This window comes from Microtus oregoni, unplaced genomic scaffold (genome assembly GCF_018167655.1).
Source record: "Microtus oregoni isolate MIOR12 unplaced genomic scaffold, Mior012 000001F_ref0000356, whole genome shotgun sequence".
Taxonomy (NCBI): domain Eukaryota; kingdom Metazoa; phylum Chordata; class Mammalia; order Rodentia; family Cricetidae; genus Microtus; species Microtus oregoni.
This window is the reverse complement of record NW_024543060.1, coordinates 9421265-9443470: the sequence shown is the minus strand read 5'-3', so window position 1 is coordinate 9443470 and position 22206 is coordinate 9421265. Positions and strand designations below refer to the sequence as shown.

General features: G+C 52.6%; 1 protein-coding gene across 1 annotated transcript in view; it reads right to left on the bottom strand.

Moving 5' to 3' along the window:
- The window catches only part of Bin3 (bridging integrator 3), a 38102-nt gene that overhangs the window by 1499 nt on the left and 14397 nt on the right, over nt 1-22206 (bottom strand). Inside the window, exons 2-8 of the mRNA XM_041669861.1 lie at nt 18434-18482; nt 12989-13029; nt 12574-12635; nt 7450-7586; nt 6876-6916; nt 1834-1975; nt 1547-1681 (exon numbers count right to left, since the gene is read on the bottom strand). Coding sequence (XP_041525795.1) covers nt 1547-1681; nt 1834-1975; nt 6876-6916; nt 7450-7586; nt 12574-12635; nt 12989-13029; nt 18434-18482 — 607 coding nt within the window. The remainder of the gene's footprint in view (nt 1-1546; nt 1682-1833; nt 1976-6875; nt 6917-7449; nt 7587-12573; nt 12636-12988; nt 13030-18433; nt 18483-22206) is intronic.

Here is a 22206-nt window from a genome sequence, read left to right as displayed (position 1 = left end):
CTCGACTTTGAGACAGACTGTCTCCAGGATTCTCCTTCCATCCAAGAAACTGGAAGGTGGTGACCGGGAGGGTGGCTGTGCAGCAAAGGCCAGTGGGATGTGATGTCCTAGGAAATCTCCCCAGAAGCCAGAGATGGGTTCCACTGGGCCAAGTGTTGGGGTCCCCAATTCCTTGCCTGGGCCATGCTGCCTGGTGAGTCAGCGGGATGCTCACTTCTCTAGTGACTAATAGCAGCAGCCGGGTGAGGAGGATGCTGGCACAGAGGAGGTGGTAAACAACCCTGGATACCCTGCTGCTTGGTTACAGGGTATCCCACTGCCTGGGCACCCTGCGGCTTCCTCTAAGGATCTGGGCTGGGGTGGTGGACACAGGTCACTGGAAGCAGAAGCAGGTGTCATAGCAAAAGAGGGCAGGCCAGCAGCTCCCCTCTAAAGCTACAAAGGGAGCAGCAGCTGGAAGGGGGCCCTTGCCTGCAGGGACAACAGTAGAACACCCTCCTCCTGAGTATCTCAGTCTCACTCCCGGAGAGCACCAGACTGAAAACATGGGCATGAGCAAGTCTAGGCTCCAGTGTGCACCTTGCCTGGGCTTCTTGATGTATTCTGGCCCATGCCTTTGGATGGGAAATGTGGATCAGGCTTTCTTTACTCAGGGCGCGTGTGACTAAGGAAGCAACGAGGAAATGAGGTTGTCCACTGGAGGGCACCAGAGGCCCAGGTAAAACAAATAGGGCAGGCAGAGCTTGGGGACAGGAAACCTTTAGCTTGGGGACCAGTTAGTGCTGGGGTCCTGAGATGGAAGCCAGCACCTGTGATCAGTTGCAGGGTGTCGGTGTGGAGAAGACCTGCTCCTGGCTTCAGTACCACTGCCTCTTCCACCTCACCAGTGGGAAGAACAATCCTAGTTAAAATTTGCCTGAAGATGAATGGGGAAGAGAGGGCAGGAGCTGCGTACCCTCCCATTTGGGCCCCCCACCCCGGTGGTAGGAGACACTGGGGTGTGTTTCTGGCCTGTGTCCAGCTCTCTGGCAACCACGTCCACACCAACCTGCACTCCACTGTCTTTCCACTAGGGGGAGCATTACACCTAGAGGCTAGCATCTCAGAGTTGGTCCAGGACTCCTCCTTAGGAAGCTCAGTTAGGGCTCCTGTGGGTCTCCCGCTAATGGAAGTCTCCTATTGGGTCCTCGGGCATTCATTCTACTGGCCTCCCAACCACCTCTACAAAAGACCTGCCCAGTTAAAATGGTGGCTAAAGATGCAGTCTGGGGTCTTGCTGCTTGAATGTAGGAGGAAGAACTCAAGGGGCAAAGGGTTAAACGAAAAGGAACCCTGTCCATCACAGGGCTGGAATCAAGTGGAATGGAGGATGCCCAAGAGAAGCTCCTGCATGACATCAGTGCTGGGCACCAGGGCTGGCTGGGGCACTACATGAATTCTCAAGAGTGCCTGGGGCAGGAAGATGCTGCTGTCTGCAGAACATAGCTACATCAACGGGAACTGGGCTCTGACAAAGACTATTCCCCAAGGGGGAGCCTTGCCTCACCTGTGCCCGGATCAGGGACTCAAAGCTGGGCTGGAAGTAGTCAAGTCGGCTGCCGTAGAACCGTGGCATCTCATCCAGGAGCTGTTTGTTCTTGGCCTCGAAGTCTTCCCGCACAGGCCGCAGCTCTTCTCGGGCCTGGGGAACAAGACCCTGGTGTCAGGGCTGTCGCTGAAGGGGGCAGGGTGTGGGAACAGCGAGGGTCCTGGGTCTGCAGGTCCCCATGTGAGGACCTCCGGGCAATTGTTCTGTTTACCTTGCTGCTCCCCTCCTTCCCCCTCCCGCTGTACCTGGTGGAGCTTGGCCAGCACTGGGCCAGTCTTCTCCTTTTCCTCGTACTTCTCCACCTTGGCCTGCAGCCTCCGGTAGTCCTGCAAGGCCTGCTCCCGCCGTTTCACTGCCATGTTGAGGCTTGGGAATACGCTGCCAAACCTGTTGGGCACAGCCGGGTTGGAACAGGCTTGTCGTGTGTATGTGTGGTTCTAACAGTCACCCCTTACTCAGAAACATGTATGACACACCTACTATGTGCCAGACCCAACAGGCTCTGAAGCTGTGGGACTTGTGCTGGCAGGATGAGATGGGGGGCAGCAGACAGTACTGAGTACGCTCCCTAGACTGCAGGGAGGGCTGGGAACAAGAGTGCTCCTTGCCCTGTTGCTGTCACCCTACACACCCTGAGCCCCATCACAGAGAATGGCGGGGATGATACTCCTGAATACACTAAAAAACAAAACACAACACACCAACACGGGAGGTCAAGGCCGCAATCAGGTGGTGATGGTCCAGGAAGGACCAGAAGTTTCTGAGTTTGCCAGCACCTTTCCTACTGCGCGACAGTGCCACTGACAGGTGACAACAAATGACAGCCTGTGGAGAAACACAAACGCTATGGCTCTCCCACAAAAAGCACAGGAAAAACCATGCTTTAGGAATGGCCCTGGACCATCCTACCCAACACGACTGAAAAGGAGTGCGGGGTGACCACTCTGAAGACTGGCCATTCAGAGAGGGCTGTATGTTAAATGTTGGTATCTGACTGTAACTACCATCACCAGGGCCACCTTTCGGGGCCCAGACAAGAGTAAACATTCTTTTTGACACAGATGAAGGACGGAGGTGAGGCGACCTTGTAAGCAGGTCTCCCGGAAGTGAGAAAATGGGGTATGCAAAGCCTTAAGGGGCTGTGGCTGACCTTGGCACTGTACAAGGCTTCCCTACCACACCATGAGGTGCCTACTGTGTCAGCCAGGAGCTCTGACAGCCTGGTATGGGATGGAAAAGCAACCAAGTTATTCAATGCCTTTGGTCACTCAGGTGGACAGACACAGTTGATGACCTGGGACCAGAAGAGTCAGCTTATCCAGGAAGAGCCCAGAGAGGGTGACAAGGCAAACAGGAGTCAGGGGGATGGGGATCTTCTCACTGGGACCCCAGGCAGTGGCTGAGGCAACCAGAGCTGAGAGAACACTTGGATTCTTAGGGTAGGCTTCGACCTGCAGGAGGCCCTATTCCCAACCTCATGAATTCATTACTTAAAGCCTCAACAAGTCAGGGATACACAGACGAGAATATTGACTACTGTTAGAGAATAGAGAATATGACCCGGCCAGGCATCAGGGTGCCCCAAGCAAGCAGCAGATTCCAGGAGCAGATCAGGGTGACACAAATGGCTTCCTCTCAAAGGCCACTGAAACCAGTTCCTGTGCTTAACCTTCAAAGTGGGCTCATGGCTTTCCTGAAGACGCTAGTGGGCCAAGGCCATCAGGATTTCTCTGAGACCGCAGTCATAGGGCCTGTATAGTAGTCAAATAAGATGTGATGAGGTGCTTTAACAGGTAGAAGATGTGAACCCATGGGGCTCTGCACGTATGGGGACCAGGCACCACCAGGTCACACTGGGAGGAGCCAGGCACATTGCCTATGTCAAGGCAGCTGTGCCTGGCCATTCAGCTGCTCTGGAGCCCCCTCTCCCTTCCTGCGCAGCTGAGCAGTGTGCGGCTCAAGGGAACAGGTGCCCGGGCCTGAGAACTACCACCCTGCCCCTCCCTCTATCCCAAGAGAACAAAGGGCCCCAGTAGCCCTTTGTCAGGAACAGCCTGCTGCTTGGGTGGCCCTAGGGCTAGGGGTCAGAGACAGGGTAAGAATGAGACACAGGCAGGAGGCAGAGGTGGAGTACTTTTCCCTGCCCAGGTCTCAGGATCTCTTTGCTCACTGGAACTCACCTCTCAGGAGGGCAGGTGGGCATCACAAGAAACAAAGGCATTGTGTGAAGGGCAGCCTGCAGGTGTGAAATGGTCTTGGTGCAATGCTGGCTGGGTGTACAGCCCTGGGTACATGCCAGTCTCGGCACAGCTTGGACATTAGCTCAGGATCCTAGTCCTTTTCCATGGTTGTCATCTTCAAGACCAAGTCCCACCTCCTGAGAGTGTTAACACTAATACTTGATGACCTGGCCAGCTCATGAAGGACACAGGTCAAAGTGCTGAGCTGGGAGACCAAGGCTAGCACAGCCCAGGGGTTATAGGGATGTGTGGTGTCTAGACAGCACTACTAAATAGCATGCACTCCTTCTCAGAAGCCCACAGGAGTCAAGACCACCACCCTCTGCAGGTGCCACTGGTCCTGCTGGCCTAGCAGAGGCTCCTGACTCTTTGGGGACTCGCGTGTCTCCCTCAGATCTGTCTCCTACAGCAGTACTTCTCAGTCAGGCTAAGAGCTGATTGAGAACTGAGCTTGGTTAGCAGCTCAGGCTACTGGAGATGAGTCCCTAACAAAGGGGGAATCTGGGTAGCTGTGGACCTAGGACTGGGAGTCCGTGAGACAAGGGACGGGACTCACGCTCTCTTCACCTGAGGGGCTATTAACGTCACTCACAGGAAGAGTGCCTACTTTCCAGCCTTGGACAGATCCCGCCAGTTACCTGACAGCAGGGTCCAGTCTAGATGTGAGCTAACTAGGGTGCTGGTGCAGAAGGTGAAGACAGGCGTGGGCTGGTCCCATGCTGGACCTTCCCCAGATATGCTCTTGGACCTCATAGGGTTCCTGCTGATCTCCTGGCCACCACGACACATGGGCCCGGCTCTCGAGGCACAAAGCTTGCATTTCTACAGGTCTGCTTCAAATACACACGGCGGAGACGTCAGAGCCTCTCTGCTGCTCTCAGCTGCCCCTTGATAAATTAGGGGTAAGAGACAGGCCATATTCTGCTCCTTGGCCCCATTCAAATCCTGCACCCTCAAGCACACTTAGTTCACTGAACCCTGCTTCTAGGTACCGACTTTACCATACCAAGGATCTGGACAGATTTCGGCCAGTGGGGTTGCTGGGACACTGCCCCTGCTCAATACAGCAGCACGCACACCTGGGCTCACTTGCCTGAGTTCCCAGTCTGTAAGTACCAAGGACAGATGCACATTGATCTTCAAAGATGGAGTTCAGCCTAGGAGGTACCCATTTCTTGCCTGACATAGGGTTCAACACCAAGCTTGCTCCCCAGGGAGGTAAAGCGTGGGGTGAGGAGAGAGTGGTGAGGGAAAGAGGCCGGCTGGGAGGTGGGCTGGGAGCAGCCGGCCTGGTGGGGAATGCCTGCCATTCCTCATCTGTGCCCACACAGCCGGGATCTTCCGCCCACCAGGAAAGGGAAATTGAAAGCATCCCCATCCGACATGTGAACAACCCAGGGGCTGGGGGATTAGAGCCCGAGCCCCCTTTGCGGGAGATGCTGGGGGCGACAGGGTGGCCATGATCTTCATTAGAGGACAGGAAAGCTGCAGTTTCCTGTTTCCGGTGCTGGGGTCCCTGGGAGCTTCTCTCCTGGCACAAGGATGCAAGCGGGGAGGAGGTAACAGGCAGTGGTGGTTTCTGTGGTCATGGGGGATTGTATGTTGGCTGTGGGCTGCAGAAGCCAGCCAGGCCCGAGGCTCACACAGAGGTCAGCGGATCCATGGCGGAGATGGTGGCCGCCCCCTCTGCCACGCCCCCACCTTCCTGGCAGGTGGTGGGCTGCGAGCTTGGTGGGAAGCAGCCGGGGTTTCTCTCTACTTGGCTGCAGAAGCCAGAGATCCGATTTCAATGCCGCCTCGTTGGTTGTGAAATCGAGAAGGTAGTCACCCCCCTAGTTCTCTGAGCTGGCAGTCCTGCCAAACTCTGCCAACTCTGAGTGCCTGTGGCTGCCTCTGGGCCCCCTGTATCTCCAGCACAGCAGACTTCTCTGTGCACAAGAGCGCACCCCTCTGAGAGCCTTCCATTCAGCTCTGAATCTATCTTGGGCACCAGATCAAATGAACAGCTCCTTCTGCACTCAGGCCCCATACAGGACCTGTGGTTGGGGATGAACTCTGACTAAGAGGCAGGGAGGGGTTTGAGAGCCCAAGCTGATGGGGCTGGGGTGGTGGGCATGGGCCAGGCTTGGCCTCACGGCATCTGCAGGTCCCGCGTTGGGAAGAGGCACTGACGAGGCTAGGGGGGCTGTTCCTAATCCCACCCCCAGACGCGAACAGGGAAGAATAGCACTCCTCAACACCCAGACTGTAGGATCAAAAACGATTCTCTTCATCTTCCTCCAGCTTGATCCTGGCCTAATGATAATGAAGCAGAGGCGCACTGCCTCGCCCTGGCAAGGCGACTGCCGGGACCACCGCAGAAGAGGTAATAAAGTACAGCTGCAGCGCGGAGCGGGAGCCTTTCTAGGTCAGAGCAGGCTGGGAGAGGCCAGGAGAGAGGAAGCACTCAGGAGCTTCAAGGCAAGGCTCGGGCCAGCCTCCTCCCCTGGGGACCCACGGGACAAGCCTGTCTGATCCTTGACCAGGGCCTGCAGGACCAAAGACGGAGTCTCACAGAACCCCTTGCTCTCCCAGGTCACGAGTGAGGGGACCTTCCCAAGCAGGATGTGATCGGGCCACCACTGCTGTGCCCTTCCCCATGTGCAGCCACCCCCACGCTTCCAAAGCAGAGTGCTGTAGGCAGCTGCATCCCAGGCCGGCTGTGAGATGAAAGGCCTTGCTCATGTCTGCTGAGTGCTGGCCAGGAGCTCTGCTCGCTGCAATCAGCCAGAGGCAAAGGGGAAGGGGCCAAAAGACCACCAGGGCAGCGTCTGGCACCATGGACATGAGCGGCTCTGTCCCCTACAGATGGACTAGGCAGTGCTGGTGCTTGGCAGCAACCAGGAGCCTCGAACACGGGACACAATGTACGGCTGGTGTCCCTGCTGTTCCTTGTCATGGGAAGCTGGGGACATGCTGCTAGAAACGCTCCTTGGTCCCCAAGTGGCTAGCTGGTCTGCTTTTCCCACAAGTGCCTGAGGCCCATTTCCTTGGATAACCTTACTTACTTTTTCAGGGGTTCAATCACTGTCTTTTGGATCTGGTTCACCTGCCAAAAGAAGAATTAAACAGCATCCAAACTGAGAGCTCTAGACTCTTCTGAAGGAGGAGGCCCCAGCTTCCCCAGAAGCCAGAGTCCTGAGAGCTGGGCAAGAGGGGATCCGGGTGAGACAGGCAATACAGTATCCATATTCTGCAGCCAGAGGAGAGGGAGAGGCCAACCAGGGACCCCGAGGGCCACACCTAGGGCTGGGTCTGGTCTCAGGCCAGGCTTTTCCTGTCAGTGCTACTGGGCCAGGTTTGTAACAGCTTTGCTCAGTGTGGAGGGATGGGCGGGCAAAGCTGTCCTGCAGAGTGTGGCTGCTGTAGGCACCTCCTGGCTTCACTGTGGCCTCGGTGACATGCCTCACAGGAGACACGGGCAACTGAACAGCCTGGTTTGGGAAGAGCTGGGCTTGGGGAACATCAGGCCTTTGGAGGCTGAAACCCCAGCACCACTTACAAGCTATGATGGGCACTGTATCTATGTAGGCCCGAGGGGAAGGGGGCAAGCACTGGCTACTGGCAACAAGACCTGCTTACCTTCTCCTGGTTGAAGGCGTCCATCCGTTTCATAGCTGTGTCTAGGGCTGTCACCATGTTCAGAAACTCCTGGTCCTGCTCGCACAGGGGGTTGGAGAGTAGGTCCAGGGAGATCTTCACAGCAGATCTGGACATAGCTGTTAAGAAGGTTAAAAGATCCGTGAGTTCCCAGAGGGCCAAATTTCATGATCTCCTAGTGTTCCTTGACCTCCTCTGGCCTAGGGGTCTGACCTGAGCACCTCCGCCTATGCCATGGCTACCAGAACGTTGAGGTTCCAAAAAGCTATGTGACATGCTCCGTGGTGCTTACCACAACTCCTAGCCACGAAGAAAAACTAGGTTGTTCTAGGACCAACCAAGTGTGGGTGGGAAGCTGTACAACACATTTCTGCTCTAAAGATGCTAAGTCAATAATCGCAGAATACAAGAACCCATATTGTAGGTGGGTTGCCCGCCTGGACTGTCTCATGTACCCCACTGCACCCCAGAGCTAGCCCACTTATCCAGACTGGACAGAGGGTGAAAGCTTGAAGTGCTGTGGGCTTTCCAGAAGTCCCAGGCAGCACCGAGGAGGATGGAGACTCGATGTTAAATTTGAGGCTCTTGATCTAGGGCTCATTTTTAACTTTCCATTATTTATACATGAAGTTGTAGAGGGATAGGCAGAGGGCCTAGAGAAGGACCAGGCTGGCTCAACACTGTCCACACCAGTTTCTAACATATCTGACTGAGTATCGGAGCAGAAGACAAATCTGGCATGTGACCTTGGCCAAAAGGCTGAGGAGTAACAGAAGACGAGTGTTCTGTTACTGTTGTTCTAAATTGTACCGTGCACTGCCTCCAGGCTGGCCTCACTATGAAGCCCCAGATGGGCAGTGATCTTCTGCCTCGGCCTCCTAAGAGGTGGGATTAAAAGCATGCACTACCATCCTTGGCTGGAATTTATTTTACTATTACTTGAGTGTCACAGCATTAAGCTGCTATTGATTTTAAGGCATGCAGTAACTGTACGAACCATTAAGAAAGAAAAAGAAGGGGGCCGGGCGGTGGCGGCGCACGCCTTTAATCCCAGCACTCGGGAGGCAGAGGCAGGCGGATCTCTGTGAGTTTGAGGCCAGCCTGGTCTACAAGAGCTAGTTCCAGGACAGGAACCAAAAGCTACGGAGAAACCCTGTCTCGAAAAATCAAAAAAAAAAAAAAAAAAAAAAAGAAAAAAAGAAAAAGAAGGGGGCCTGATCTTGACTTGCCCTGTAGTCAGACTGATGAATATCTTAAATATCACTATAGAACCTTCATCGAGCAACTGATGGAAACAGAGGCAGAGACCCACATCGGAACACTGGACTGAGCTCCCAAAGTCTAGTTGAAGAGTGGGAGGAGTAAGAATATAAGCAAAGAGGTCAAGACCATTATGGGTACACCCACTAAAACAGTCTACCTGAGCTAATGGGAGCTCACCAACTCCAGCCAGACTGGGAAGGAACAAGCATAGGACCAAACTAGTCCCTCTGAATGTGGTTGACAGTTGCATGGCCAATGTAAGAGAGGAGAAGCTCAGGCCCTGCCAGAGGTCCCTGTCATATCCAGGTCCTTCCTTAAGAGGCTGGTGAGGGCTTACTATCACCAAGCAAAGAGAGCCAACTGTGGGAGGGGACTGGAAAGGTAAACTTGCCAGAAATGTTGAAGCAATGGAGGAGGAAGAACCATTTCTGAAGTGACGGCAAGCAGCACAGTCAGAAGATAATAAAAATCTGCACAGAGCTGCAAACATGTCTGAAAACGTCTTCTCTTGCTTTCTCCCCAGCAAGTCATAATAAAGGAAATCCCAGCAGTCATCGGATGGTGGAAGGCTTTCTTCCACCTACCCTTTCCTCCCCTTACACCCTCACACGCTCAGGCCCCTGCCTGCTGAAGACACACGAAGCCAACGTGCTGCATTTTCTTAGGCCACTGTCCTGGGCACAACCAGGTCTGAAATCCAATCCCACACACCTGTTCTTGATCCCTGCTCCAGATAACAGCTCCCTCCCCTGCAGGGACTGGGTGGTGGTGGGTCCACGGCCCACATGGCTTAGCCCCTAAGATTGGCAGTCTTTGAATCTTAGAGAAAATATTAAGCTCCTGGACCTGCCCTTGTGTTTCTGAGGTTCTAATACAGCTTCCTGGTGAAGTGCCCAAAAGTCCTCAAAACTGACCATTCTGAAAGCTCCGGAAGTCATAGTTTTACGGACCAGAAGATCCTCTTTTCAGAGCATTAATGAGTATTTTAGAGCCTGTCCTTGGGATTTGGGAGAATCTGAGGTCACATTTTCTCACCTGTTGGGTCAGCGGCTCTAGGTGTGTTCCTAGTCTCACTCACTGTACCTGCATCACAATGCATCAGAGCTACATTTCCAGGCCTCGTTCTGGACCTTAGAATGCTAAGGCCAGGCCTGGCATCCTATGCCACCACCAACCCAGTGGTGACACTGTGGTCGTCCATGTGACAGACCCTGAATGCGGACCACGTAAGCTGGAGCCAGTGATTCCAGGCTTCCAGAATCACCCCTCGGTCCAGTTTTATTGTTGGATAATAGACTCTGTAGTCAAGGTCTCTTCCTTGCAGACTCCTGATGTCTACTTGGTTGTGATGTCTCACTATGGAAACAAAATCCTGTGCTCCATTTCTACTCTGACCCCCAGCAGTGTGGGAAGCTGGTGCCAGCGGCTCCCTTGCTGGAAGGTGGTGGCAAGTGATGTGACGGCCCTCCGTGAAAGTCAGACCCACTCCCAAGCCTGGCCCTGGCTCAGGACATGACAGAAGTAAGGTGGGAGTCACGTTCAGACTAGCCCACAGCCTTGGGGTTGACAGAGAAGCTTGAGGGCACAGAGCAAGAAGGCGGGCGGTTCTGCCAGGGCTTTGGCAATAGCAGCGGCTCCCTAGGAAGACATTTCTCTCTCAGATCAGAAGCTGTTCAGTGTGTCTATTGAAGGAATAAAGAAGGTGTAAGTAACCAGCCGAGTCCTAGTACCTGGCAAAAATGGGGCAAGGCTTTGGGCCTATCAAGGGTTTCCTTTTCTACTGCATGCCAAGTGGGACAATGGTAGGTTCTCAACCCACCCTGAGCTGTCCACCATCCTGTGATCTTTCAGATGGCATCTGGATACCACTGTGTTACCTGAATCTGGATTCTACTCTTTTGGGGCAGACAGTCAGACACTAAGATAGGTCTGGTTACTGCAGTGAGCACCCCTCCCCCCTATTAGTGCGTCCTAGCTTAGAGCAGTCAGAAAACAAGCCAGCCAGAAACAGGCAGGTGGGCTGGAGAAATGGCTCAGCGATTAAGAGCCCTTGCTGTTCTTCCAGAGAACCCAAGTACAGTTTCTAGTACTCACAAAGGGTCTCAGAATTGCCTGTAACTCCAGCTCCAGGCAATCTGAAACTCATACCCACATGAACACACACACACACACACACACACACACACACACACACACACACACACATAAATAAAAGAATAAAAGGTTTAAAAACAAAACCAAAAAACTCTGCCTCAGGTGACTGACAAAACAATTTCCATTTTTAAAGGACACCAGGTGGTGGTGGTGCACATCTTTAATCCCAGCACTTGGGAGGCAGAGGCAGGATCTCTGTGAATTCCCGGACAGCTTGGTCTGCAGAGCAAGTACCAGGATAGCCAGGCTACACAGAGAAACCCTGTCTCAAAAAAACAAAACAAAACAAAACAAAAGATGGACATCTCACCCGCCCTGTCAGTCTTAGTTAAGAAGATGTACTGTAGGTGGATTTCCTCTGTGGCTGTTCAAACACTCGGTGACTACTACAAGACACCATTACACCATGTGGCTGAACAAACCAGGTGGGCCTTCAGTTCTTCTTCTGCCTCTGGGTCAGTGAGCACAACCACTCGGGTTAGGCCACCTCAGGGCCTTTGCTGCAGTGTTCTCTCAGGCACAGAGAGTACGCCCTTATTCTTTCAGGTACAGGGATACCTCCCGAGAGAGGCTTCCCTGCTCATCCCACCTAAGGCAGCACCAGTTACTCCCCACCCCTTTACAGTCCTCATTGCATGGGCCATTGCATGGTGCTAGAATGCACGGTTACTGATTTCTTGCATGCCTTCTCTCCTAGGGTAGAGGTTCCTGTCTTGACTCTGGTGAATCCCTAGCACTGAGACATGTGCCTGGAGCAAGATGCTTCTCCACCAGGATTTGTCAAGTGGGAGACGGTGGGTTGTTCTGGTCAAACCTGTCTCTCTGAAGTCCCTATTGTAAAGTGACATGCGCACATCCCTCTCTTTGGAATCTGGAGAAGCCTTGCTGCAGCTACTTCTGCTATTGCTGCTGCTGGCAGTACCACTGCTCTTAATAGAAGCATGCTGGTGACTATGCTGCTCTTAGGGCTTTACACCAAGCATATAGCTTCACCATCACAGCAAGCCACAGGGCTGAGGACCAGCGATGTGGGTATTTCCCAGACAAGGCACAGTGAGGTTAGGGGCAGTGTTGGGTTAGAGACCATCAGGCTTGGTGGGGACAGTAAGGGATATGTTCTCTGTCACTAGTGACACAGCCTCTTGATGTTCCCTGACCCAAAATACCTTAGTCACTGGGGCCTTGAGGCCTAGTTTTTCCTGAACAAGTTTCTTTGGCCAAGAGTTTCCCTAGTCCTGACCGTTTGCTAGCACCTGCTGGCCCTCACTAGAGGCCTTTCTGTACCCTCTGTAATGACAGAATGGTCCTGAAGTTTCCCTGGCTCAGCTTGCTGACTCATCTGCTCAGCTGGATAGCACCCTCAGCTGCTGTTGCCATGGGAGAGGCAAGCTGCCCACTTCTGCCACAAAGGCCATGCTGCCCTCTCTCTCTGGCCCTGACACTGAGGCAGGGAAGGGACTTGCCGTAGAGACTTTTGCTGGCTGTAATACCATCCTAACAGGACCCGGGAGCATCTGTCCCCATGGAGTGGCAGGACCCTATGGGACGTGGCGATCTGATCAGAGAGAATGGCCTCTTCTTAGGTTCAGTGCATGTTGTTTTCTGAGCAGGCGACTTCTGAGTCAGCCCTGAGGATCTGAGGAAACGGGCATCCATCTGCCTCAACAGACACAGGGAGGGGCCGCTTACCCAGGTCGGCATCGGTGCTTTTCTTCATGTCCTTCTGCAGGCGCTTGGTTTGCTCTTCCAGCCTGAAAGGCAAGGAGCAGGTGGGCCCCTAGCCTCACAGCACTAGGGCCCCCTACTTCTCTGCCTCAGGTAAGCCTAGCAGGGAGGGAAGACGCTCTCTGTGCCACACCCCCCACAGATCGCATGCCACCTGAGGCTCTGCATGAGGCCAATCACCCAGCGCCTATGCGCTAATGACCTTCCTATAGCCAGTCTCTGTTGGCGCTGTCTTCGGTCCCTAGTTGTAAATGGACAAAGGGCCCAGAGGCTCCCTGGCTGAGCCTGACTTGGCCAGGAGGAGGCAGGGCAGGTAGCCCTGGCATGAAGCACAAGCCCAGCAATCTCCCATCTCACCCTTCTGGAGTTTGACACTTACTGCTGCAGCTTCCCATACTCCCGTTCAAAGTCTCTCTCCACCTGTAGGGAAAGAGCGAGCTCAATCAATGGGGCAATGACAACACGGTGGAAAACATCACCCGCTTACTGAAACTCGCTCCACGCCCTCCCCCAAGCCTGCAGCAACAGCGCTGTCCAGTCCCGACACGCTCTAGCCCATCATTAACAACAGTGTCCCTGTGTTCCCAAACTAATGAAGTGTTTGACTTAGGAAGAAGGCCTCTCCTCCCAGAGGGGCTAACCAGGCTAGCTGGCAAATCTCAAAGGATTGAGCCTTGGCTCTGTCACCCCAGGGTGGGGTTCTGTTAGTGCCCTTTCCTCATCCCAACTCTGATGGCAGTCAAGGGAATCTGACATGACGAGACCCCACCTAGGGGTCAGCAGGGCACCAAGGAAGAGGCGAGCGAGTCAAGTTGCAGGGTTCATGTATTAGCTGTGAGGTCCCTTCTCAGCCACAGCTTTCTCATAGACCCGACCAATCTGCTGTTGGGCCTTGGCTACACTGAAAAGGATCGTGTAGCTGGCTGATGGTGGCGCACACCTTTAATTCCAGCACTTGGGAGGCAGAGGCAGGTGGATCTCAGTGAGTTTGAGGCCAGCCTGGTCTACCAAGCGAGTTCTAGGGCAGCCAGGACTGTTACACAGAGAAACCCTGTCTCAAACAAACACTCCTCCCCTAATTTATTATCACTATCATTATTGTGTTTATGATGCATATGTAAGGGCAGGCAGAGTGTATCCATGGAGGTCAGAGGACAACTTTTAAGAACTGGTTCTCTTTTCACTGTGGGTTCTGGTGGGAAGAGGCTTTCAAGCTTACACAGCAAGTGCGTTTACCTACAGAGCTTTCGTGCTGGCCTGCGCTTTAGGTGCCAACAGTGACTTAACTGTGGCTTTTGAAAGTGAACTCTGTAGATGACAATGCCATGTCCTAAGATCAAAAGGCTGGACCAGCAGAGTCATTTCCCCAGCACGTGGTGCAGGACGGCAGTGGAGAGGAATGAACTCTGAAGTCAATAGCCTCTGGTATCTGAGCAGAGTGGTTTCACTTGGTCATTGCTCTAGGCTCAGTGGCTCACTTGTTTGGGGGAAGGTAATACATGGGTGGGTGGGTGGGTGCCCAGCCCACACTGGTGATTGCAGAATGCAACATCCATGTTCTTCTCTTGCTTGCTGGGCATGAGAGGGTTAACAGTAGCCTAGAGATGCAGATAGGAATACAGAGAGCAGCAGCCAAAAGTACTTGGGGAATGGCACCAGGTGAGGCTAAGCATGGCACCTCATGCTACAGAGTACCACATAACTGGCACTTCATAGCCTTTATAGCCCAGAGGATGTGGCTGCTGAGCGTCTTATTTTTCTTCCTATTAGTGTCGACTTCCCAAAGTATAGAATGAAAACTAAGTATTTATTGGCAATAACCAAACTCTTCTGGAGACATACCCAGGCACTTGCTCTCCTGGGGTGGTGAGGCTGAGCTCCTGCGCGGCTGCCTTTGGCTTCCAGCCTTCTCTTTTGCAATGCTTGAGAGTGCTGATGTGTGTGGGATGTCAGAGAGCACCTGGTCTGCCTGGCTGGGGACTGCTTGGACTTGTACAGAGGGGCCTTCGAGCTCCCAGCCAGGTGGGATTGTTCAGGGGGAGCAGAAGCTCACAGTCTCTGGAAGACAGAAGCTGGCTGGGGTGGCCACATGCTCTTTCTGATTGATGTCACTCAAGGTCATCTCAGAGGAACTTGGAAGCACCACCTCTCCTGCTTCCAGGAGCCACGGTGCAGTTCATGGGTCCCTCATCTTTCTCCCCAGAAGACAACCACTTGGGGTAGGACCAGAATTCCAGGCCCTCAGATTATGGCTAATGGAATAAAGGGACACATCGGAGTTGCATTCCAAGGTGCATGTCTTCTGAGGGAAAGAGCCAAGTGGAAAAGATCTGAATGTTTTTGAATGCTTGATGCCTTTGCCAAAAGGCAACTGGAGGCCAGTCAACAATGCAAGTGTAAACACATGTGCGCGGACTGTCAGGGGATCGGGCAGGGCCGGGCTGCTGAAGGGTAGCCTAGGGAGAATCAAGCCCCACATGATGCTCCCTACATTCTCCCGGGCCCAGGTTGCAAGGGCAATGCCTAGGCTAGCCTGCCCAGCAGGAGCTCGGCACTTGCTTAGTGAGTGAACAAGCTGAGTTCCTTCCAAACACAAATTCCTGGTAAAGGGGAAAAGGAGGCCGCAGGCGGGGCTGTGGTTCTGATGCCAGGGCTAAGGCGTGTCAGGTCAAAGTGAGGCAGGGAAAGCATCCTGAGAGCCATGCAAGGATGTTATGGGTGGACGACACCTCCCTTTCAGTATGCTCCAGGGCTAAGGGGGATTAGAGGGGCTGAAGTCTGAAATCTTCCTCGTTGCAGGGGTTCAGAGTGGCTACTTGTCTTTGCCCTGGTTTTGCAATGCACCTACTGGCTAGGAACCTTGTCTTGTGTTTTCCTACGTGCACAAGATCTAAAAAACCCTTGCTTAGTAGGCATGGGAAACAGTGTCTCCAAGAGCTCCCCTGTCCGTGTGTGTTTGGTGTATGTCTGTATATGGTGTGTAAGTATATATATGTGTGGTGGTATGTATGTGGGTGTGATGTATATGTATGTGGTGTGTGTGTATGTATGTGTGGTTTCTTTCTTTTCTTTTTTTTGGTTTTTCGAGACAGGGTTTCTCTGTGGCTTTGGTGCCTGTCCCGGAACTAGCTCTGTAGAACAGGCTGGCCTTGAACTCCCAGAGATCCACCTGCCGCCTCTGCCTCCCGAGTGCTGGGATTAAAGGCGTGCGTGCGCCACCACCGCCCTGTATGTGTGGTTTCTGTGGTGACTGTGTATGTATGTGTGCTGTGAGTGTATATGTATGTGTATCGTGTATATGTGTGTGTGTATCTGTATGTGATGTGTGTTTCTGTGTTTATGTTCTTTCTCCATGTTAAGAAACTCTGAGGCTCCAGAGGAGACTAACAGAAGTTAGATTAGGAGGTAGGAATTGTGGTCCTTGTCATAGTGTCAATGGTCAGTCCCTGAAAGAACATGTCATTCCTGTCACAGTCTCAACAATCATGGAATGCACGCTGGTAACCTGAACACAGGCAAGCAGTGAGAGCCAAGACAATGTTTTCTTTGTGGCTGGCAGCTGGGTACCCCGAGCCAGTAACCTCCTGAAACTCCCTGAAGATAATATGAACATTTCTTCCCATTACAGGGCTGCTATGACTTCCAATAACCTGGGCGGTCACATCTGTTCCTACCCCAGAGTGCGTCACCAGCATCCAGGGACAGCTGCCAGAGATTTGGAGACATCTGCATAGCCCAGGCCTGTGCTCGGAGTGGAGAGGTGAGCAAGAACCGATCCAGAGAGGGCAGGGTCTCGCTACCTATACTTAAGCACCCTGGGAGCTGAGGGGAATAGGCTGGGTGGAGGAAAACGCCTTAGCTTTCATTGTTGGTGAAGGATCACAGGCCTAATCCACAACTTCACTGCACCTGGGAGTGGAACTGCTGGGTCCTTGATGGCTTTGGAGGAAGCCAGCTGTCAGCGAGGGCTCTTTACAGACCAGGCACTGCACTAAGTACCTTATATGCATTGGCTTATGTGAGACTCTTCCTATACTGGGGGTACCCTTACCTTACACACGAGAAAGTTAAGGCTTGAAGAGAGTAAGGCGTGTGCCAAAACCCACAGATAACACAGAGGCAGAGCCAGGTAGTAATCCAGGGAATCAGTCTCTAACCTGGCTCCTTAACCTGGATACTTGCTCGATTTGGGGGAGGGGACACCACAGACTAAAGGACGACAAGTCCCCGGCAAGGACATAGTCAGCACAGGGAAGGGACAAGGGAAGCTATCAGGGGGGTGTCTGTTCTTCCCTGGGAATCTTTGCTATTCCTTAAAGTAAGGGCTCTAGGATCCCCTATCATGATGGACTGAAATCCCTGGAACCACAAACCAAAATAAATAATTCTCATCTTTAGCCCCTCCCCCAGGAGCCAAGGCTTTCCACCAACAGACTCCGGCAGGGAGCTGGAAAGTGCACTGTAGCCCATCCTGCTCTGGGGATCAAAGCCCCATCAAGGAAAGATGAAAGTCGTGGTGGAGGGAGGGATTTCTGTCTTCTTGTTTGCATGGGCGAACAAAGTAGGAAAAAAAGACCCTTTTCAAAACCACTTCTCCTCTGGATCTGCTGAGATTACTCTCTGGAGGCTCATAGCCACACCCTCCCCTGCCTGCAGCCCAGCATTTGCACACCCAGACTTTCTGGGTCTTAGCTGAGAGGCTCCACAGATGGTCAGCCACGGAGGCGACACCGAGTCTGCTACAAGCGGCCTTTTTTATGAGGCAGAGGGCGACTCTTTTAAGTTGAGCCCTGCTCCTTTCTGTGACCCATCTCTGGACTTCCTGAAGATAGAGGCACTGGTCAGATGAGTTGGACTTCCTGCCAAACCAAAGTGGGATCGTTCCTCTAGCTCTAGTGGTGGAGCCGAGGAGAGAAGGCGGGAGGCCAAGAGGATGGCAGGAGCTCAGAGGATGGGCACAGGGGCCTCTACTGGGAAGGGAGTCCTGGACCTTGAGTTGTCATGACACAGTATGGCTTTACTCATGTTAAAAACCAAGGTCTTGGGTGCTGGAGAGATGGCTCAAGGGTTAAGAGCATGGCACTTCCAGAGGATCCAGGTTGAATTCCCAGCACCCACATGGCAGCTCAAAACTCCAGGGGAACCTGACACCCTTACACAAACACCCATAAAATAAATAAATCTTAAAAAGCAAAACAAAACAAAAACCCCTCAAGGCCTCTCTTGTGTGTGAGGGGCTGAAGAAGCTACTCTGGACGGATGGGGCTGCACAGTGGGAGCAGCACAAAGCATAGATGGAGGAGGGACCAGAGCCACAGCCCCGAATGTTAACTGCAGCTTTCCAGGAGGAAACTTTTCAGATCTAATGGTGTCTCCACCACTCAACCGAAAAACCAGATAGTGTGGCCAGCTGAGGTCCATGGGCTTCTAGTGCTAATGTTCCAGGATCTGCAGCTCTTCCTCTCCCGTGTTAGACATAAAACAGGTATAAACATCATGGGCTCAGAGGTGGGTAGGCGTTACTATTGCACAGAGTGACTGGATCATGGCAGCTATACCACTCTGTGCAAACAAAAAGATGTGGACTACCTGGAGAAGCTGCCGTGTCTTTTAATGTAGTCGAGGTGGCCAAAAAGAAAGGCCTTAGGCACTATCATGGTCTGTATATTTGGGGAGCAGTGTATGCTCCAGGGCTCTCCTGGGACTAGGACTGCTCAGATGTAGAACAACCAACAGGATCCAGTACCAAGACAGAGAAAAACCCAGAGGTTGAGGTGATGTGAGGCACAACCGAGACTCAGGGCACAAGAACTGCATTACTCACGGTTTTGGGAATGATCTGTTTCTTGGGCTGCCCGATCTTAAATGGAATCCTGTAAGAGGGAGAGACAGAGGGTGTTGTGAGACACAGGTAAGGCGGGGCAGCAGGAACAGATACACAGAGGGGATTAATGCTTGCTCCCCCAGTCCTCATGGGGCATGTGAGCCAATAGCACCCACTTTGGTTCTAGGATAGACTATGCTCCATGCTCTTGGTCACTCCTACCTGCTGAGATGGTCATTCCTATTAGTGGTCTGTCACTTAAACACACTGGAAAAGTGGGGGAAGGAAGACACTTTGCGGCTCTGCAAACCTTGCCCTGAGGAACCGCTAAGAGAGAAACACAGCTCCCTATAGCGGCTATCATTCTTGAAAACATGCCCTTAAGAAAAGCCCACAGACATCCCTCATCTTCTGGAAGAGGCCCTCAGCTTCCCACAGGTGCTACAGTGTATCTGGTAGGGTTTCTGGGGCTGCTAAGGAGAGAGGACAAATTAAATAACATTTCTATTAAAAAAAAGGAGACAGGATGAACTGTGGTGGGCTTGGTGAAGCATCTGCCCAAGCCTGCTTGGGACTTGCTAAGAAGCGTGTTTACCACGTTCCCAGGTTAATTTGGAAGAAGCTGGGGCTAACACAAGGGAGATCATGGGGCTGGGGCTCAGAAGAGGGGCCGCAGCCCAGCTTCCAGCTACTCCAGCAGGCTGCTCTAAGCCACTAGCCACTGCCCTGGTGCCCTTTCTTGCTCTCAAGAGTGAGTGGATTGACAGAGGCAACGGAGAGATTTCTTCCAGGTCCTGACAACATGGACCCTGTTAGTCCACATTGGCGGCCAGGTGAGAACATCAACACGGTTCGTGCCAGTGGTGACAGAGAGGGGAATGCGTTTCCCCTACCTGTCCTGACCCTAGGTCGGAAGTGTACCTAGGGGCCTGCTCTGGGAAGAAGCCCCAAAGACAGCCTCTCAATACTCTCCTCTCGGCTTCTGGGCCGACAATGCCAAGGCTGTTCTAACCAACCCTTAGGCTCCATTCCCATCCTTCCTTTAGTCATTCTCCCGCGCCCGCCTCCACCTGGCCCAAGTTGACCAACACTGCTGCTAACCCCAACGGTATAATTAACCACCGATAATAACCCCCAGACAGCGATCTGGCTGAGGGGATGGGCTGGCCTGAGTCACGGTGGTTTAAATTTAATTTCTGGAGGACATCCTGTTTATTGTTAACCCAGCCCCATAATTTGGGAGAGTTAACCCTTTGGGGTCTGGCGGAAAGCAAAGTGTCTTGGGCTGTGTCATCATCAGATGGGAAAAGGTTTGCTGTGGGACTGACGAGAGGTGGGGTTTGGGGGAGAAACTGTCGTTTCAGTTTCTCAGACCTGAAGAGGAAAAGGGGGAGCTGGGTTTTCTGTCCCAGCCCCCACCACTTTCTCTAAGACTGGGAAGTGGAGTTGAGGGCTGATGAACATGTACTCTCGAGGACCACTTTGGAGGCTGCACACACTTGGGTTCTGTGGGAAAGAAGCTGCAATGGGACAAGGATAACAGGAAGGAGACCCAGTCTCTGCCCCTCTGGTTCTGCCACTGAGCCAATCAGTCTCTCTGAAACCCAGCTTCCTCTATGAGGAAACCGGCCTGACTAGCTGGCCCTCTTGCTTACCTACAAGGGACCTACACCCCAAGAATGTGGGGAGTGGGCTGAGGATCCTGAAGAGCCCTCAGAGTGGCCCCAGAATCTGGAACGACAGACTACAGCCCAAGGGAGCTAGAGTTGGTGGCTGTCGCCTGCAGGGTCACGGCCTCTGCAGCCCTCACCTTAGCATCCCAGGCCTTGTAGAGCAGCATGACATCAGAAAAGAGGTTTTCCCACTTTAACCCTCTCATGCTGCAGGAAGAAAACAGATTTTAAAAAGATTCGGTGTTGGGCCCAGAGTCACTGTGTTGCTTCCCTGGGCCCCTGCTTCTCGCTGCCATTCACGGTTCAGTGTTTTGCTCCTGAACTATTCTAGGTCTGAGTCTGTGGGATCAGCTGGGGCTGATGGCCAAGAGCCTACAAATGCAGGAGGCCCTGTATGAAGCCGAGTGTGTTAGCACAAGGGGGAACCATGGATCCGCAGACAGAGTCAGGTCTCCACTGCAGTTACTGATGGTCAGGCAGCATTTCATCAGACTCCCTGCACTACTGTTCAGCCCGCTAGCTCCAAAGACACGTCCACCTGTTACAACATCTTTTAAGTGAAATAGACATTTTATTCTAGATTTCCAGAAAAACTGTGAAGTAACATAATTACTCTGCCCCTGCCCTGTCTGCCGTGTGAACATCTTATATTGGTATGGTACATTGGTCATGATTAATGGACCTGGAATGACATTAAAATCTGTGCTTTATTCAGTTACTTTAGTTTCTGCTCAACACCCTTTCCAGAACTCGGATCCCACGCAGGCGACCACACCACGTTTCCTCCTTAGCGGCCTCCTGGTGTGACAATGTCTAGACTTCCCTTGGCTTTGATGACCCCCTTTTAAGGGGCATCGGTAGGGCATTTTATAGCTAAAATGCTCCCCACCCCTTGGATTTGGGGGGCTGGAGAGATGGCTCAGTGGATTGAGAATACTGGTTGCTCTTTCAAAGGACCCGAGTTCAGTTTCCATCACCCACATGGGGTGGCTTACAGCCACTGACAACTCTAGCTCTAGGGGACCAGATGCCTTCCTCCGGCCCTAGCAGGCACCCCCACACATGTGGCACACATCCATACATTCACATAACATAAATAAAAATAAATGTTTAAAAAAGGAGAGAGTCATTCTTGTTACCTCTCCCCACAGACACACTGCAGACAAGAGACAGCCCTGCTGCCCCCGACTGAGCCACAGGCTGAGGAAGTCTGGGCTTCAAAGGCTCCCCCTCTGTGGTTCCCCCTCCCCCTACTTCTTTCCACCAGGGAGCCACTGTTTATTTTACTATCTATTCATATCGGCATGGACTCACGGCTATTTTATACTCGGGGTCATAATCCAATACTGCCTTATTTTGATACTAAGAACTGCTCTGGTCTGACCACTGACAGACAGCTTTGCAGTTGGTTCCTGTGACCCTCTGACATATTCCCATCAGTGTGTGAGCACATACATGTCTGAGTTATGTGGTGCTTCCTCCAGGACACCCTGGCTCAGCTTTCCTGCTCTAGGTCCAGTTTGGGGGAGAAACTTCCATTTCATTGTGCCTGATAATGTGACCTTTTCTTTTCTATGGAGTCCACACAGGGCTGTTTCTCAGTTTCTCTGATTATTTCCTGTCCCAGACTGGGAAATTGTGTTGTCAGGACCACTTGGATCATATAGGGAAACGGGCACACAGCAACACCACCCAAGCAGAGCCGCCCCGCCGCCCAGCTGACCACAGGGAGCGCTTAAGTCTACAGCTGTGCTTGGAAAGCTCTCATTGAAAATTCAAGGAAAGGGTGAGAGAGAAGGGAAGAAGATGCCCTGCCGGCGACGTCTCTGCCTTAAAGATGACCAGTGTTTCAGTGGTGTTAACTATATATGTTTTTACAAGAGCTGGAAGGAAAACAGCTGAGGCAAATCGCAAGTGCTGGCAGCCTCAGTTCTGGGTGTGAGAATGTGGCTACTGTTTTCTTCTTTTCACTTGCTGTAATTCTTCAAATAAGCCAAAGGGAGGGGGGCAGGGAAAGCAACCAAACAAAAATCCCCAAAACTCTTCAGTTTTTTTTCTTAACTACAAAAATAGCATCTGATTAGTGTAGGAACCTTGGAA